Raw genomic sequence first — 18,851 nt, 5'->3', positions numbered from 1 at the left:
GTAGGCAAGTATGGGTTAACATAATAATTAAATTAATGATGGGGTTATTAGTGCATGCATATATTAACATGACACCGCAGTGCCTTAGCCTATGATCCTACTGCACACCAGTGTGACTGCCAGTAACTACATACATGGTACATGTGACTGCCAGTAACTACATACAAGTTACATGTGACTGCCCATGTGATGATGACACACTGCTGTAGCTGTGACTGCCAGTAACTACATACATGTTACATGTGATGATGACACAGAGCAGGGGTGACAGAGGCAGGGAGGAGAGGAGCAGCCACAGGTGAGTGACAGGACAGGACAGGCTGCTGCTGCTGGGAGTAGGATTATTATTCCATTCCCCACCATGCTAGCAGAGACTACAACTCCCGGCATGCTCTGCGGCTGAGGGCGGCTTCTGATTGGCCGGATCGCGGCTTGTAATGGACTGTGCATGTGAGAGAGGAAGCTCAGCAGCAGCAGCGTTGGCCCCTGGCCCCTGGTATGCAGCAGCAGCAGCTATGAAGAGGGGTGAGATGTACCTGCGTTATCCCGAGTATTACCCATTGCTGAGCACTGTACCCTCCCCCTGCTCTGACTCCTCCCCTCTCTGCCTGTAATATATATTATATATATACTCCAACTGTGATGTATATATCCCCAGCACTGACTGTAATATATATTATATATATACTCCAACTGTGATGTATATATCCCCAGCACTGACTGTAATATATATTATATATATATACTCCAACTGTGATGTATATATCCCCAGCACTGACTGTAATATATGTTATATATATATATATACTCCAACTGTGATGTATATATCCCCAGCACTGACTGTAATATATATTATATATATACTCCAACTGTGATATATATCCCCAGCACTGACTGTAATGTATATTATATATATACTCCCACTGTGATATATATCCCCAGCACTGACTGTATGTAATGTATATTATATATATACTCCAACTGTGATATATATATCCCCAGCACTGACTGTAATATATATTATATATATACTCCCACTGTGATATATATATCCCCAGCACTGACTGTAATATATATTATATATATATATATATATATATATATATATATATATATATATATACTCCCACTGTGATATATATATCCCCAGCACTGACTGTAATATATATATATATATATATATATATATATATATATATACTCCCACTGTGATATATATATCCCCAGCACTGACTGTAATATATATTATATATATACTCCAACTGTGATATATATATATATATATCCCCAGCACTGACTGTAATATATATTATATATATATACTCCCACTGTGATATATATATCCCCAGCACTGACTGTAATACAGGTTGAGTATCCCATATCCAAATATCCGAAATACGGAATATTCCGAAATACGGACTTTTTTGAGGTAGAGTGAGATAGTGAAACTTTTGTTTTCTGATGGCTCAATGTACACAAACTTTGTTTAATACACAGTTATTAAAAATATTGTATTATATGACCTTCAGGCTGTGTGTATAAGGTGTATATGAAACATAAATGAATTGTGTGAATGTAGACACACTTTGTTTAATGCACAAAGTTATAAAAAATATTGGCTAAAATTACCTTCAGGCTGTGTGTATAAGGTGTATATAAAACATAAATGCATTCTGTGCTTAGATTTAGGTCCCATTGCCATGATATCTCATTATGGTATGCAATTATTCCAAAATACGGAAAAATCCCATATCCAAAATACCTCTGCTCCCAAGCATTTTGGATAAGGGATACTCAACCTGTATATATTATATATATACTCCAACTGTGATATATATATATCCCCAGCACTGACTGTAATATATATTATATATATACTCCCACTGTGATATATATCCCCAGCACTGACTGTAATGTATATTATATATATATACTCCCACTGTGATATATATATCCCCAGCACTGACTGTAATATATATTATATATATATACTCCCACTGTGATATATATATATCCCCAGCACTGACTGTAATATATATTTCTCTAACGTCCTAAGTGGATGCTGGGGACTCCGTCAGGACCATGGGGTTTAGCGGCTCCGCAGGAGACAGGGCACAATAATAAAAGCTTTAGGATCAGGTGGTGTGCACTGGCTCCTCCCCCTATGACCCTCCTCCAAGCCTCAGTTAGATTTTTGTGCCCGGCCGAGAAGGGTGCAATCTAGGTGGCTCTCCTGAGCTGCTTAGAATAAAAGTTTAAGTTAGGTTTTTTATTTTCAGTGAGTCCTGCTGGCAACAGGCTCACTGCTACGAGGGACTTAGGGGAGAGAAGTAAACTCACCTGCGTGCAGGATGGATTTGCTACTTAGGCTACTGGACACCATTAGCTCCAGAGGGAGTCGGAACACAGGTCTCACCCTGGGGTTCGTCCCGGAGCCGTGCCGCCGACCCCCCTTGCAGATGCCGAAGTTGAAGAGGTCCAGAGGTCCAGAAACAGGCGGCAGAAGACTTTCAGTCTTCATAAGGTAGCGCACAGCACTGCAGCTGTGCGCCATTGTTGTCAGCACACTTCATACCAGCGGTCACTGAGGGTGCAGGGCGCTGGGGGGGGCGCCCTGGGCAGCAATGTATTATACCTTTTTTATGGCTAAAATACATCACATATAGCCCTTGAGGCTATATGGATGTATTTAACCCCTGCCAGATCTCACAAACTCCGGGAGAAGAGCCCGCCGTTTTAGGGGGCGGGGCCTATTCTCCTCAGCACACGGCGCCATTTTCCTGCTCAGCTCTGCTGTGAGGAAGGCTCCCAGGCTCTCCCCTGCACTGCACTACAGAAACAGGGTTAAAACAGAGAGGGGGGGGCACTTATTTGGCGATATGATTACATATGTGAAAATGCTATAAGGGAAAACACTTGTATAAGGGGTTGTCCCTGTATAATTATAGCGTTTTTGGTGTGTGCTGGCAAACTCTCCCTCTGTCTCCCCAAAGGGCTAGTGGGGTCCTGTCCTCTATCAGAGCATTCCCTGTGTGTGTGCTGTGTGTCGGTACGTGTGTGTCGACATGTAGGAGGACGATGTTGGTGAGGAGGCGGAGCAAATTGCCTGTATTGGTGATGTCACTCTCTAGGGAGTCGACACCGGAATGGATGGCTTATTTAGGAATTACGTGATAATGTCAACACGATGCAAGGTCGGTTGACGACAGGAGACGGCCGGCAAACAAATTAGTACCTGTCCAGGCGTCTCAGACACCGTCAGGGGCTTGTAAAAACGCCCATTTACCTCAGTTGGTCGACACAGACACGGACACTGACTTCAGTGTCGACGGTGAAGAAACAAACGTATTTTCCTTTAGGGCCACACGTTACATGTTAAGGGCAATGAAGGAGGTGTTACATATTTCTGATACTACAAGTACCACAAATAAGGGTATTATGTAGGGTGGGAATAATCTACTTGTAGTTTTTCCTGAATCAGATAAATTAAAGTGTGTGATGATACGTGGGTTTCCTCCGATAGAAAATTATTGGAGGTATACCCTTTCCCGCCAGAAGTGAGGGCGAGTTGGGAAACACACCTTAGGGTGGATAAGGCGCTCACACGCTTATAAAAACAAGTGGCGTTACCGTCTCCAGATACGGCCGCCCTCAAAGAGCCAGCTGATAGGAAGCTGAAAAATATCCTAAAAAGTATATACACACATACTGGTGTTATACTACGACCAGCAATCGCCTCAGCCTGGATGTGCAGCGCTGGGGGGGCTTGGTCGGATTTCCTGACTGAAAATATTGATACCCTTGACAGGAACAATATTTTATTGACTATAGAGCATTTTAAGGATGCATTTCTATATATGCGAGATGCGCAGAGGGATATTTGCATTCTGGCATCAAGAGTAGATGTGATGTCCATATCTGCCAGACGATGTTTATAGACACGACAGTGGTCAGGTGATGCAGATTCCAGACGGCACATGGAAGTATTGCCGTATAAAGGGGCGGTCCATCGGACCTGGTGGCCATGGCAACAGCTGGAAAATCCACTTTTGTTACCCCAAGTCACATCTCAGCAGAAAAGGACACAGTCTTTTCAGTCTCAGTCCTTTCGTACCCATAAAGGCAGGCGGGCAAAAGGCCAGTCATATCTGCCCAGGGTTAGAGGAAAGGGAAAAAGACTGCAGCAGGCAGCCCATTCCCAGGAACAGAAGTCCTCCACAGCTTCTGCCAAGTCCGCAGCATGACGCTGGGGCCATACAAGCGGACTCAGGTGCGGTGGGGGGTCATCTCAAGAGTTTCAGCACGCAGTGGGCTCACTCGCAAGTGGACTCCTGGATCCTACACGTAGTATCCCAGGTGTACATTGGAAATTCGAGACGTCTTCCCCTCACAAGTTCCTGAAGTCTGCTTTACCAACGTCTCCCTCTGACAGGGAGGCAGTATTGGAAAAAAATTCACAGGCTGTATTCCCAGCAGGTGATAATCAAAGTACCCCTCCTACAACAAGGGAAGGGGTATTATTCCACACTATATTGTGGTACTGAAGCCAAACGGCTCGGTGAGATCTAAAAGATTTGAACAATTACATACAAGGGTTCAAATCAAGATGGAGTCACTCAGAGCAGTGATAGCGAACCAGGACGATATGGTGTCACTGGATATCAGGGACGCTTACCTACATGTCCAAATTTTGCCCTTCTCACCAAGGGTATCTCAGGTTCGTGGTACAGAACTGTCACTATCAGTTCAGACGCTGCCGTTTGGATTGTCCACGGCACCCCGGGTCTTTACCATGGTAATGGCCGAAATGATGATTCTTCCTAAAAGAAATATGGACGCTTTCCTGATAAGGGCAAGGTCCAGAGAACAGTTGGCGGTCGGAGTAGCACTATCTCAAGTAGTTCTACGACAGCACGAGTGGATTCTAAATATTCCAAAATCGCAGCTTTTTCCGACGACACGTCTAATGTTCCTAGGAATGATTCTGGACACAGTCCAGAAAAGGATGTTTTCTCCCGGAGAAGAAGACCAGGGAGTTATCCGAGCTAGTCAGGAACCTCCTAAAACCAGGAAAAGTATCAGTGCATCATTGCACAAAGGTCCTGTGAAAAATGGTGGTTTCTTACAAAGCGATCCCATTCGGTAGATTTCACGCAAGAACCTTTCAGTGGAATCTGCTTGGAAAATGGTCCGGATCGCATCTTCAGATGCATCAGCGGATAACCCTGTCTCCAAGGACAAGGGTGTTTTCTTCTGCGGTGGCTGCAGAGTGCTCATCTATGAAAGGGCCGCAGATTCGACATTCAGGACTGGGTCCTGGTGACCACGGATGCCAGCCTGAGTGGCTGGGGAGCAGTCACACAAGGAAAAAAAAAAATTCCAGGGAGTGTGATCAAGTCTGGAGACTTCTCTCCACATAAATATACTGGAGCTAAGGGCAATTTACAAGGCTCTAAGCTTAGCAAGACCTCTGCTTCAAGGTCAGCCGGTATTGATCCAGTGGGACAACATCACGGCAGTCGCCCACGTAAACAGACAGGGCGGCACATGAAGCAGGTGGGAAATGGCAGAAACTGCAAGGATTCTTCGCTGGGCGAAAAATCATGTGATAACACTCTCAGCAGTGTTAATTCCGGGAGTGGAAAACTGGGAAGCAAACTTCCTCAGCAGGCATAACCTCCACCCGGGAGAGTGGGGACTTCAGCGGGAAGTCTTCCACATGATTGTAAACCGTTGGGAAAAACCAAAGGTGGACATGATGGCGTCCCGCCTGAACAAAAAACTAGACAAATATTGCGCCAGGTCAAGGGACCCTCAGGCAATAGCGGTGGACGCTCTGGTAACACTGTGGGTGTACCAGTCAGGGTATGTGTTCCCTCCTATGCATCTCATACCAAAAGTACTGAGAATCATAAGAAGGAGATGAGTAAGAATGATACTCGTGGTTCCGGATGGGTCAAGAAGGACTTGGTACCCGGAACTTCAAGAGATGCTCACGGAAGAACCGTGGCCTCTACCTTTAAGAAAGGACCTGCTCCAGCAGGGGCCTTGTCTGTTCCAAGACTTACCGCGGCTGCGTTTGACGGCATGGCAGTTGAACGCCGGATCCTGAAAGGGCATTCCAGATGAAGTCATCCCTACCCTGGTCGAAGCCAGGAAGGATGTAACCGCAAAACATTTTCACCGCATTTGGCGAAAATATGTTGCGTGGTGTGAGGCCAAGAAGGTCCCTACAGAGGAATTCCAACTGGGTCGTTTCCTACATTTCCTGAAAACAGGACTGTCTATGGGCCTAAAATTAGGGTCCATTAAGGTTCAAATTTCGACCCGGTCAAATTTCTTCCAGAAAGAACTGGCTTCAGTGCCTGAAGTTCAGACGTTTGTAAAAGGGGTACTGCATATACAGCCTCCTTTTGTGCCCCCAGTGGCACCTTGGGATCTCAATGTTGTTTTGAGTTTCCTAAAGTCACATTGGTTTGATCCACTCACCACTGTGGAATTAAAATATTTCACATGGAAGGTGAAGATTCTATTAGCCCTGGCTTCAGCCAGGCGTGTGTCAGAATGGGCGGCTTTATCATATAAAAGCCCTTACTTAATTTTTCATTCTGACAGGGCAGAATTGAGGACTCGTCCTCAATTTCTCCTTAAGGTATTTTCTGTTTTTCACATGAACCAACCTATTGTGGTACCTGCGGCTACTAGGGACTTGGAGGACTCCAAGTTACTTGACGTTGTCAGGGCCCTGAATTCCAGGACGACTGGAGTCAGAAAATCTGACTCGCTGTTTAGCCTGTATGCACCCAACAAGATGGGTGTTCCTGCTTCTAAGCAGACGATTGCTCGCTGGATTTGTAGTACAATTCAGCTTGCACATTCTGTGACAGGCTTGCCACAGCCAAAATCAGTAAAAGCCCATTCCACAAGGAAGTGGGCTCATCTTGGGCGGCTGCCCGAGGGGTCTCGGCTTTACAACTTTGCCGAGCTGCTACTTGGTCAGGGGCACACCCTGACTGAGGAGGACCTGGAGTTCTCTCATTCGGTGCTGCAGAGTCATCCGCACTCTCCCGCCCGTTTGGGAGCTTTGGTATAATCCCCATGGTCCTGACGGAGTCCCCAGCATCCACTTAGGACGTTAGAGAAAATAAGAATTTACTTACCGATAATTCTATTTCTCGTAGTCCGTAGTGGATGCTGGGCGCCCATCCCAAGTGCGGATTGTCTGCAATACTTGTACATAGTTATTGTTACAAAAATCGGGTTATTCTTGTTGTGAGCCATCTTTTCAGAGGCTCCTTCGTTGTTATCATACTGTTAACTGGGTTCAGATCACAGGTTGTACGGTGTGATTGGTGTGGCTGGTATGAGTCTTACCCGGGATTCAATATCCTTCCTTATTATGCACGCTCGTCCGGGCACAGTACCCTAACTGAGGCTTGGAGGAGGGTCATAGGGGGAGGAGCCAGTGCACACCACCTGATCCTAAAGCTTTTATTATTGTGCCCTGTCTCCTGCGGAGCCGCTAAACCCCATGGTCCTGACGGAGTCCCCAGCATCCACTACGGACTACGAGAAATAGAATTATCGGTAAGTAAATTCTTATTTATATATATACTCCAACTGTGATATATATCCCCAGCACTGACTGTAATGTATATTATATATATACTCCCACTGTGATATATATCCCCAGCACTGACTGTAATATATATTATATATATACTCCCACTGTGATATATATCCCCAGCACTGACTGTAATATATATTACGGTATATATATACTCCAACTGTGATATATATATATATATCCCCAGCACTGACTGTAATATATATTATATATATACTCCCACTGTGATATATATATATCCCCAGCACTGACTGTAATATATATTATATATATACTCCAACTGTGATATATATATCCCCAGCACTGACTGTAATGTATATTATATATATACTCCCACTGTGATATATATCCCCAGTACTGACTGTAATGTATATTATATATATATATACTCCAACTGTGATATATATCCCCAGTACTGACTGTAATATATATTATATATATACTCCAACTGTGATGTATATATCCCCAGCACTGACTGTAATATATATTGTATATATACTCCCACTATGATATATATATCCCCAGCACTGACTGTAATGTATATTATATATATACTCCCAGTACTGACTGTAATGTATATTATATATATACTCCCACTGTGATATATATATCCCCAGCACTGACTGTAATATATATTATATATATACACCAACTGTGATATATATATATATATATATATATATCTATCTATCTATCCCCAGCACTGACTGTAATATATATTATATATATATATACTCCCACTGTGATATATATATCCCCAGTACTGACTAATGTATATTATATATATACTCCCACTGTGATATATGTATATCCCCAGCACTGACTAATGTATATTATATATATACTCCCACTGTGATATATATCCCCAGCACTGACTGTAATATATGTTATATATATATACACCAACTGTGATATATATATATCCCCAGCACTGACTGTAATATATATTATATATATATATACTCCCACTGTGATATATATATATCCCCAGCACTGACTGTAATATATATATATACTCCCACTGTGATATATATCCCCAGCACTGACTGTAATGTATATTATATATATACTCCCACTGTGATATATATATATCCCCAGCACTGACTGTAATATATATTATATATATATACTCCCACTGTGATATATATATCCCCAGCACTGACTGTAATATATATTATATATATATATACTCCCACTGTGATATATATATCCCCAGCACTGACTGTAATATATTATATATATATATACTCCCACTGTGATATATATATCCCCAGCACTGACTGTAATATATATTATATATATACTCCAACTGTGATATATATATCCCCAGCACTGACTGTAATATATATTATATATATACTCCCACTGTGATATATATATCCCCAGCACTGACTGTAATATATATTATATATATACTCCAACTGTGATATATATCCCCAGCACTGACTGTAATGTATATTATATATATACTCCCACTGTGATATATATCCCCAGCACTGACTGTAATATATATTATATATATACTCCCACTGTGATATATATCCCCAGCACTGACTGTAATATATATTATATATATACTCCAACTGTGATATATATATATCCCCAGCACTGACTGTAATATATATTATATATATACTCCCACTGTGATATATATATCCCCAGCACTGACTGTAATATATATTATATATATACTCCAACTGTGATATATATCCCCAGCACTGACTGTAATGTATATTATATATATATACTCCCACTGTGATATATATCCCCAGTACTGACTGTAATGTATATTATATATATATACTCCAACTGTGATATATATCCCCAGTACTGACTGTAATATATATTATATATATACTCCAACTGTGATGTATATATCCCCAGCACTGACTGTAATGTATATTATATATATATACTCCAACTGTGATATATATATCCCCAGCACTGACTGTAATGTATATTATATATATACTCCCACTGTGATATATATCCCCAGTACTGACTGTAATGTATATTATATACATACTCCCACTGTGATATATCTATCCCCAGCACTGACTGTAATATATATTATATATATACACCAACTGTGATATATATATATCCCCAGCACTGACTGTAATATATATTATATATATATATATATATATATATATATATATATACTCCCACTGTGATATATATATATCCCCAGCACTGACTGTAATATATATTATATATATACTCCCACTGTGATATATATATCCCCAGCACTGACTGTAATATATATTATATATATATACTCCAACTGTGATATATATCCCCAGCACTGACTGTAATATATATTATATATATACTCCCACTGTGATATATATATCCCCAGCACTGACTGTAATGTATATTATATATATATACTCCAACTGTGATAAATCGGCGGCAGAAGACATCCTGTCTTCACCAAGGTAGCGCACAGCACTGCAGCTGTGCGCCATTGCTCCTCAGCACACTTCACACTCCGGTCACTGAGGGTGCAGGGCGCTAGGGGGGGGCGCCCTGAGCAGCAATAAAAACACCTTGGCTGGCGAAAATACATCACATATAGCCCCCAGGGCTATATGGATGAATTTTAACCCCTGCCAGATTCCACAGAAAAATGGGAAAAAAGGCCGCCGAGAAGGGGGCGGAGCCTATCTCCTCAGCACACTGGCGCCATTTTCTCTCACAGCTCAGTTGGAGGGAAGCTCCCTGGCTCTCCCCTGCAGTTACTACACTACAGAAAGGGGTTAAAAAAGAGAGGGGGGCACTAATTAGGCGCAGTATAACAATACAGCAGCTATAAGGGGAAAAACACTTATATAAGGTTATCCCTGTATATATATAGCGCTCTGGTGTGTGCTGGCATACTCTCCCTCTGTCTCCCCAAAGGGCTAGTGGGGTCCTGTCCTCTATCAGAGCATTCCCTGTGTGTGTGCTGTGTGTCGGTACGTTGTGTCGACATGTATGAGGAGGAAAATGATGGGAGGCGGAGAAATTGCCTTTAACAGAGATGTCACCCCCTAGGGAGTCGACACCTGAGTGGATGAGCTTATGGAAGGAACATGTGACAGTGTCAGCTCTTTACAAAAGATTGATGACATGAGACAGCCGGCGACTCAGCCTGTGCCTGTCCAGGTGTCTCAAAAGCCATCAGGGGCTCTAAAACGCCCGTTACCGCAGATGGCAGATACAGACGCCGACACGGATACTGACTCCAGTGTCGACGATTAAGAGACGAATGTGACTTCCAGTAGGGCCACACGTTACATGATTGAGGCTATGGAAAATGTTTTTAAACATTTCTGATAATACCAGTACCACTAAAAAGGGTATTATGTTGGGTGAGAAAAAACTGCCTGTAGTTTTTCCTGCATCTGAGAAAGTAAATGAAGTGTGTGATGATGCGTGGGTTTCCCCCCAAAAAACTGTTAATTCCTAAAAAGTTATTAGCATCATACCCCTTCCCGCCAGAGGATAGGGCACGTTGGGAAACACCCCCTAGGGTGAATAAAGCGCTCACACGCTTGTCTAAACAGGTGGCACTACCGTCCCCGGATACGGCCGCCCTTAAGGAACCTGCTGATAGAAAGCAGTAAAATGTATATACACTCACACGGGTGTGATACTGCGACCAGCAATCGCCTCAGCCTGGATGTGCAGTGCTGGGGTGGCTTGGTCGGATTCCCTGACTAACAATATTGATACCCTAGATAGGGACAATATATTACTGACTATAGAGCATTTAAAAGATGCATTTCTATATATGCGTGATGCACAGAGGGATATTTGCCGACTGGCATCAAGAGTAAGTGCGCTGTCCATTTCTGACAGAAGAGGGTTATGGACAAGACAGTGGTCAGGTGATGCTGATTCCAAAAGGCATATGGAGGTATCGCCTTATAAAAGGGAGGAGTTATTTGGGGTAGGTCTAACAGACCTGGTGGCCACGGCAACGGCTGGGAAATCCACATTTTTACCCCAGGTAGCCTCTCAACATAAGAAGTCCTTTGGGCCCCATAAGGGCAAGCGGGCAAAAGGCTCCTCATTTCTGCCCCGTGGCAGAGGGAGAGGAAAAAGGCTGCAGCAAACAGCCAGTTCCCAGGAACAGAAGCCCTCTCCCGTTTTCTGCAAAGTCCTCAGCATGACGCTGGGGCTTTGCAAGCGGACTCAGGCACGGTGGGGGCCCGTCTCAAAAATTTCAGCGTGCAGTGGGCTCACTCACAGGTGGACCCCTGGATCCTTCAGGTGGTATCTCAGGGGTACAAATTGGAATTCGAGACGTCTCCCCTTCGCCGTTTCCTAAAGTCTGCTTTACCGACGTCTCCCTCCGACAGGGAGGCGGTATGGGAAGCCATTCACAAGCTGTATTCCCAGCAGGTGATAATCAAGGTACCCCTCCTACAACAGGGAAAGGGGTATTATTCCACGCTGTTTGTGGTACCGAAGCCGGACGGCTCGGTGAGACCTAATTTAAATCTGAAATCCTTGAACACTTACATAAAAAGGTTCAAATTCAAGATGGAGTCACTCAGAGCGGTGATTGCAAACCTGGAAGAAGGGGATTATATGGTGTCTCTGGACATCAAGGATGCTTATCTCCATGTCCCAATTTACCCTTCTCACCAAGGGTACCTCAGGTTTGTGGTGCAGAACTGTCACTATCAGTTTCAGACGCTGCCGTTTGGTTTATCCACGGCACCCCGGGTCTTTACCAAAGTAATGGCCGAAATGATGATACTCCTTCAAAGGAAGGGAGTTTTAATTATCCCTTACTTGGACGATCTCCGGATAATGCAAAATCCAGGGAACAGTTGGTAGTCGGGGTAGCACTATCTCAAGTAGTGTTGCGGCAGCACGGTTGGATTCTTAATATTCCAAAATCACAGCTGATCCCGACGACACGTCTTCTATTCCTAAGGATGATCCTGGACACAGTCCAGAAAAAGGTGTTTCTCCAGGAGGAGAAAGCCAGGGAGTTATCCGAACTAGTCAGAAACCTCCTAAAACCAGGCCAAGTGTCAGTGCATCAGTGCACAAGGGTCCTGGGAAAAATGGTGGCTTCCTACGAAGCAATTCCATTCGGCAGATTCCACGCAAGAACTTTCCAGTGGGACCTGCTGGAAAAATGGTTCGGATCGCATCTTCAGATGCATCAGCGGATAACCCTGTCACCAAAGACAAGGGTGTCTCTCCTGTGGTGGTTGCAGAGTGCTCATCTTCTAGAGGGCGCAGATTCGGCATTCAGGACTGGGTCCTGGTGACCACGGATGCCAGCCTGCGAGGCGGGGGAGCAGTCACACAGGGAAGAAATTTCCAGGGCTTGTGGTCAAGCCTGGAGACATCACTTCACATAAATATCTTGGAGCTAAGGGCCATTTACAATGCCCTAAGCCAAGCAAGACCTCTGCTTCAAGGTCAGCCGGTGCTGATCCAGTCGGACAACATCACGGCAGTCGCCCACGTAGACAGACAGGGCGGCACAAGAAGCAGGAGGGCAATGGCAGAAGCTGCAAGGATTTTTCGCTGGGCGAAAAACCATGTGATAGCATTGTCAGCAGTGTTCATTCCGGGAGTGGACAACTGGGAAACAGACTTCCTCAGCAGAAGTCTTCCACATGATTGTAAACCGTTGGGAAAAACCAAAGGTGGACATGATGGCGTCCCGCCTAAACAAAAAATTGGACAGGTATTGCGCCAGGTCAAGGGACCCTCAGGCAATAGCTGTGGAAGCTCTGGTAACACCGTGGGTGTACCAGTCAGTGTATGTGTTCCCTCCTCTTCCTCTCTTACCAAAAGTACTGAGAATTATAAGACAGAGGGGAGTAAGAACTATACTCGTGGCTCCGGATTGGCCAAGAAGGACTTGGTACCCGGAACTTCAAGAGATGCTCACGGAGGACCCGTGGCCTCTACCTCTAAGAAGAGACCTGCTCTATCAAGGACCCTGTCTATTCCAAGACTTACCGCGGCTGCGTTTGACGGCAGGGCGGTTGAACGTCGGATCCTGAAGGAAAAAGGCATTCCGGATGAAGTCATCCCTACCCTGATCAAAGCCGGGAAGGATGTAACCGCAAAGCATTATCACCGCATTTGGCGAAAATATGTTGCGTGGTGCGAGGCCAGTAAGGCCCCGATGGAGGAATTTCAACTGGGTCGATTCCTGCATTTCCTGCAAACAGGAGTGTCTATGGGCCTAAAATTGGGGTCCATTAAGGTTCAAATTTCGGCCCTGTCAATTTTCTTCCAGAAAGAACTAGCTTCAGTTCCTGAAGTTCAGACGTTTGTAAAAGGGGTACTGCATATACAGCCTCCTTTTTGTGCCTCCAGTGGCACCTTGGGATCTCAATGTAGTTTTGGGGTTCCTAAAGTCACAATGGTTTGAACCACTTGAATCTGTGGAGTTAAAATATCTCACATGGAAAGTGGTCATGCTGTTGGCCCTGGCCTCGGCCAGGCGCGTGTCAGAATTGGCGGCTTTATCCTGTAAAAGCCCTTATCTGATCTTCCATTCAGGCAGGGCGGACTTGAGGACTCGTCCTCATTTTCTTCCTAAGGTGGTTTCAGCGTTTCATCTGAACCAACCTATTGTGGAACCTGCGGCTACTAGTGAATTGGAGGACTCCAAGTTGTTGGACATAGTCAGAGCCCTGAAAATATATGTTTCCAGGACGGCTGGAGTCAGAAAATCTGACTCGCTGTTTATCCTGTATGCACCCAACAAGTTTGGTGCTCCTGATTTTAAGCAGACTATTGCTCGTTGGATTTGTAATACAATTCAGCTTGCACATTCTGTGGCAGGCCTGCCACAGCCAAAATCTGTAAAAGCCCATTCCACAAGGAAGGTGGGCTCATCTTGGGCGGCTGCCCGAGGGGTCTCGGCTTTACAATCTTTGCCGAGCAGCTACTTGGTCAGGGGCAAACACGTTTGAAAAATTCTACAAATTTGATACCCTGGCTGAGGAGGACCTGGAGTTCTCTCATTCGGTGCTGCAGAGTCATCCGCACTCTCCCGCCCGTTTTGGGAGCTTTGGTATAATCCCCATGGTCCTTACGGAGTTCCCAGCATCCACTAGGACGTCAGAGAAAATAAGAATTTACTTACCGATAATTCTATTTCTCGTAGTCCGTAGTGGATGCTGGGCGCCCATCCCAAGTGCGGATTGTCTGCAATACTTGTACATAGTTATTGTTAACTAAATCGGGTTATTGTTGCTGTGAGCCATCTATCCAGAGGCTCCTCTGTTATCATGCTGTTAACTGGGTTCAGATCACAGGTTGTACGGTGTGATTGGTGTGGCTGGTATGAGTCTTACCCGGGATTCATAAATCCTTCCTTATTGTGTACGCTCGTCCGGGCACAGTATCCTAACTGAGGCTTGGAGGGGGGTCATAGGGGGAGGGGCCAGTGCACACCAGGTAGTCCTAAAGCTTTACTTTTGTGCCCAGTCTCCTGCGGAGCCGCTATTCCCCATGGTCCTTACGGAGCTCCCAGCATCCACTACGGACTACGAGAAATAGAATTATCGGTAAGTAAATTTCTAATTTTTTATATATATATATATATATATATATATATAATATACTCCCACTGTGATATACAGTATATATCCCCAGCACTGACTAATATATATATATATATATATATATATATATATATATATATTCAACTGTGATATATATATCCCCAGCACTGACTGTAATATATATTATATACTCAACTGTGATATATATATCCCCAGCACTGACTGTAATATATAATATATATATATATATATATATATATATATATATATATATACTCCAACTGTGATAGATATATATATATATATATCCCCAGCACTGACTGTAATATATATTATATATACCCTAACTGTAATATATATATATATATATATATATATATATATATATATATCCACAGCACGGACTGTAATATATATATTATATATGTCCCCAGCACTGACTGCCTGTAATTTATATTATATATATCCCCAGCACTGATTGCTTGTAATGTATATTATATATATCCCCAGCACTGACTGCCTGTAATATATATTATATATATATCCCCAGCACTGACTACCTGTAATATATATTATATATATCCCCAGCACTGACTGCCTGTAATAAATATTATATATATATATATATATATATATATATATATATATATATACTCCAACTGTGATATATATATATATATATATAAAAATAGAAAGGAATTACTGCGCCACTTGTGTTCATCAACGTTTACGTATCCTGAATGTGAAATGTACCATACAAATTAATCTGACACTCCCTAAAAAAAAATTTAAAATTTAAAAGGGCATCTGCTTACCCCCAGACAGGGATGGCGGTTCCCTGGAGCATAAAATTAAATACACAAATGGGGGGGGGTGTTTAGCGACCACTGGTGTCTAAAATGATAAGGACTCACACTATAGGTGAATAAGTAAAAATATAAAATACAGTTTATTCACGTACAAATTTAAAACAACAAATCTTTTTCTAAAAAATGGGATAAAAAGTATACACACATAATATAATACCAGTTAAAATATATAAATAATAAAATATATAAATAATAAAATTTTTCTTAACTTGGTATGCAGTCACTGCCAGGTTGCCCAACGCGTTTAGTCATTCAGACTTCATCACCCCTTGATGAAGTCTGAATGACGAAACGCGTTGGACAACCTGGCAGTGACTGCATACCAAGTTAAGAAAAATTTTATTATTTAGATATTTTAACTGGTATTATAGTATGTGTGTATACTTTTTATCCCATTTTTTAGAAAAAGATGTGTTGTTTTAAATTTGTACGTGAATAAACTGTATTTTATATTTTTACTTATTCACCTATAGTGTGAGTCCTTATCATTTTACACCAGTGGTCGCTAAACACCCCCCCCCCATTTGTGTGTATATATATATATATATATATATATATCTATCTATCTATCCCCAGCACTGACTGTAATGTATATTATATATATATATATGCCCACTGTGATATATATATATCCCCAGCACTGACTGTAACGTACAGAGCCGGCCCTAGGCATAGGTAAACTAGGCAATTGCCTAGGGCATTTGATATGCCTAGGGGCATCAGCAGCTTCTGCTGATTAAAATGATATGTGGCATGCCTATATTCTGTGTTTAGCATTTCGTATGCAGATACAGCCACAGTCTTACACAGTATATAGGCATGCCACATATCATTTTAATCCGCAGAAGCTGCTTGTGCATCCTAGCCACATAGCAATGCAAATAAGATGCATTTTCATAAGAAAAATAGGCACCCGACGTTAGCAGAGCTGCCAGTTGACTCACGCCAGGAACTATATGTGTCATTATGTGTATAAGGACATTAATAATGTGTAACATATGTGTAAGGGGCACTATGTGTGTCATTATGTGTATAAGGGCACTAATAATGTGCGGAATATGTGTAAGGGACATTATGTGTGTCATTATGTGTATAAAGACATTAACAATGTGCAGCATATGTGTAAGGGAAATTATGTGTATAAGGGCATTAATAAGGGTTGGCATAATGTGTAAGGCGCATTATGTTTATAAGGACATTAATAATGTGTGTCATGTGTAAGGGGCATTACTGTGTGGTATTATGGGTATAAATGCATTACCAATGTGTGGCATTATGTGTATAAGGTGCTCTACTGTGTGGCGTAACGTATAGAAAGGGCACTACTGTGTGGTCTAATGTGAATAAAGAGCAATATGGTGTGGTGTAATGTGAATAAGGAGCGTTTCAGTATGATATTATGTGAATAAGGGGCACTACTGTGAGGAGTAACGTATACAAGGTAAAGTGGTACTACTGTGTGATGTAATGTGAATAAGGGACACTATCGTATGATAAACTGTGAATAAAGTTGCACTACTGTGTGGCATAATTTGAATTGGGGGTATTATTGTGTGGCCATGCCCCTTGCCAGCAAAACACATACCTTTTTGGGTTATGCGCCGAATGTGCGCACTGTTCTTATTTCAATTACAGGAGGTTTTTTTTTTTTAAAAAGAGGACTGCTATGGGTAGGGGTTGATGGTGCTGTGAAAGGGGTGCAGGGTCAGAGGCGGAACTAGCGGTGGTGCTAGGGGGCACCAGCCAAAATCTTGCCTAGGGCATCATATTGGTTAGGGCCGGCTCTGGTAATGTATATTATATATATATATGCTCAAACTGTGATATATATATATATATATCCCCAGCACTGACTGTGATATATAGTATATATATATATATATATATATATATATATATACTCCCACTGTGATGTATATATCCCCAGCACTGACTGTAATGTATGTATGTATATATATATATATATATATATATATATATATATATAGTTAAGGCCCTGAGGACGGGGCTAGTCCCCGAAACATGTCGGATCAATAAACTGATTTTTCTACATCTGCACCAGCCTGCGTGAGTGCCGCCTTCATTCTCCACTGCATCCACTGAGGAATACACCTCTGGGAGGGCACCGCAGCACCTTAAACAGATATAAGAGGAGTGCCGGGATCTTTTGTATGTATTATATATATATATATATATATATTAGGTGATTGATCGCGCCCTACGGGCGCTCTTCACACCGTCGTAAGGGGCTACTCCCCGGTAAAGTCGACAGCATGTGTTGGTTAGCAGGTGTGGTGCGGACACAGAGTGATGTAATGACGGGGTCCACAGTTAAGGTTCCAGGGCTCCCCACTACCCCAGCACAAAGTGTATGGTAGAGGGAACTGATTTACACACTGTTCCGGGAGGTTCCATCAGCACAATGTCGTGACCCTGTGCACGTGCACATAACCGTGGGGGACAGTGGGCTGTTGGCAGTGTTGTCAATGTGTCAGGGATGGCAGCAGTATCCTGGTGCACCCCCACCCTGGCAAAAGGCACACAGTAATAGATAGCCAGGCCCCCCCCCCCCCCATAATATAAGGCATCCCGCTCCCCCAATATGAGTAATCTTCCCCCCTTTAGAAAGCATTTCACTCCCCCCCCCCTTCCAGCACAATAGCAGCGATCAAGTTACTCCCCCCCCCCCCCCCCCCCCCACCAATATCAGGCTTACTTCCAAGGTGGGGAAGGTGGGGGGGGTGGGTGCTGGCTCCTATATAGAGCAGATATACTGTTGTGTGGCTGATGGTTTTGGGGGCGGGGGGTGGATGGGGA

At 43.1% G+C, this 18,851-nt stretch overlaps 1 protein-coding gene across 2 annotated transcripts in view; it reads left to right on the top strand.

Annotated features, from left to right (window-relative positions):
* Positions 1-409: 409 nt before the first annotated feature.
* SAMD13 (sterile alpha motif domain containing 13) overlaps positions 410-18,851 on the top strand; it is a 49,059-nt gene continuing 30,617 nt past the window's right edge. The window contains exon 1 of one of the 2 annotated variants that reach the window (XM_063938968.1): positions 410-525. In XM_063938968.1, coding sequence (XP_063795038.1) covers positions 438-525 — 88 coding nt within the window. In that variant the 5' untranslated portion in view covers positions 410-437. The remainder of the gene's footprint in view (positions 526-18,851) is intronic. The other variant, XM_063938969.1, reaches the window with a different exon arrangement.

The sequence above is a fragment of the Pseudophryne corroboree genome, chromosome 9 (genome assembly GCF_028390025.1).
Source record: "Pseudophryne corroboree isolate aPseCor3 chromosome 9, aPseCor3.hap2, whole genome shotgun sequence".
Classification (NCBI taxonomy): Eukaryota; Metazoa; Chordata; class Amphibia; order Anura; family Myobatrachidae; genus Pseudophryne; species Pseudophryne corroboree.
The sequence above is the reverse complement of the archived record's forward strand: the minus strand, read 5'-3'. Positions and strand labels throughout refer to the sequence as shown.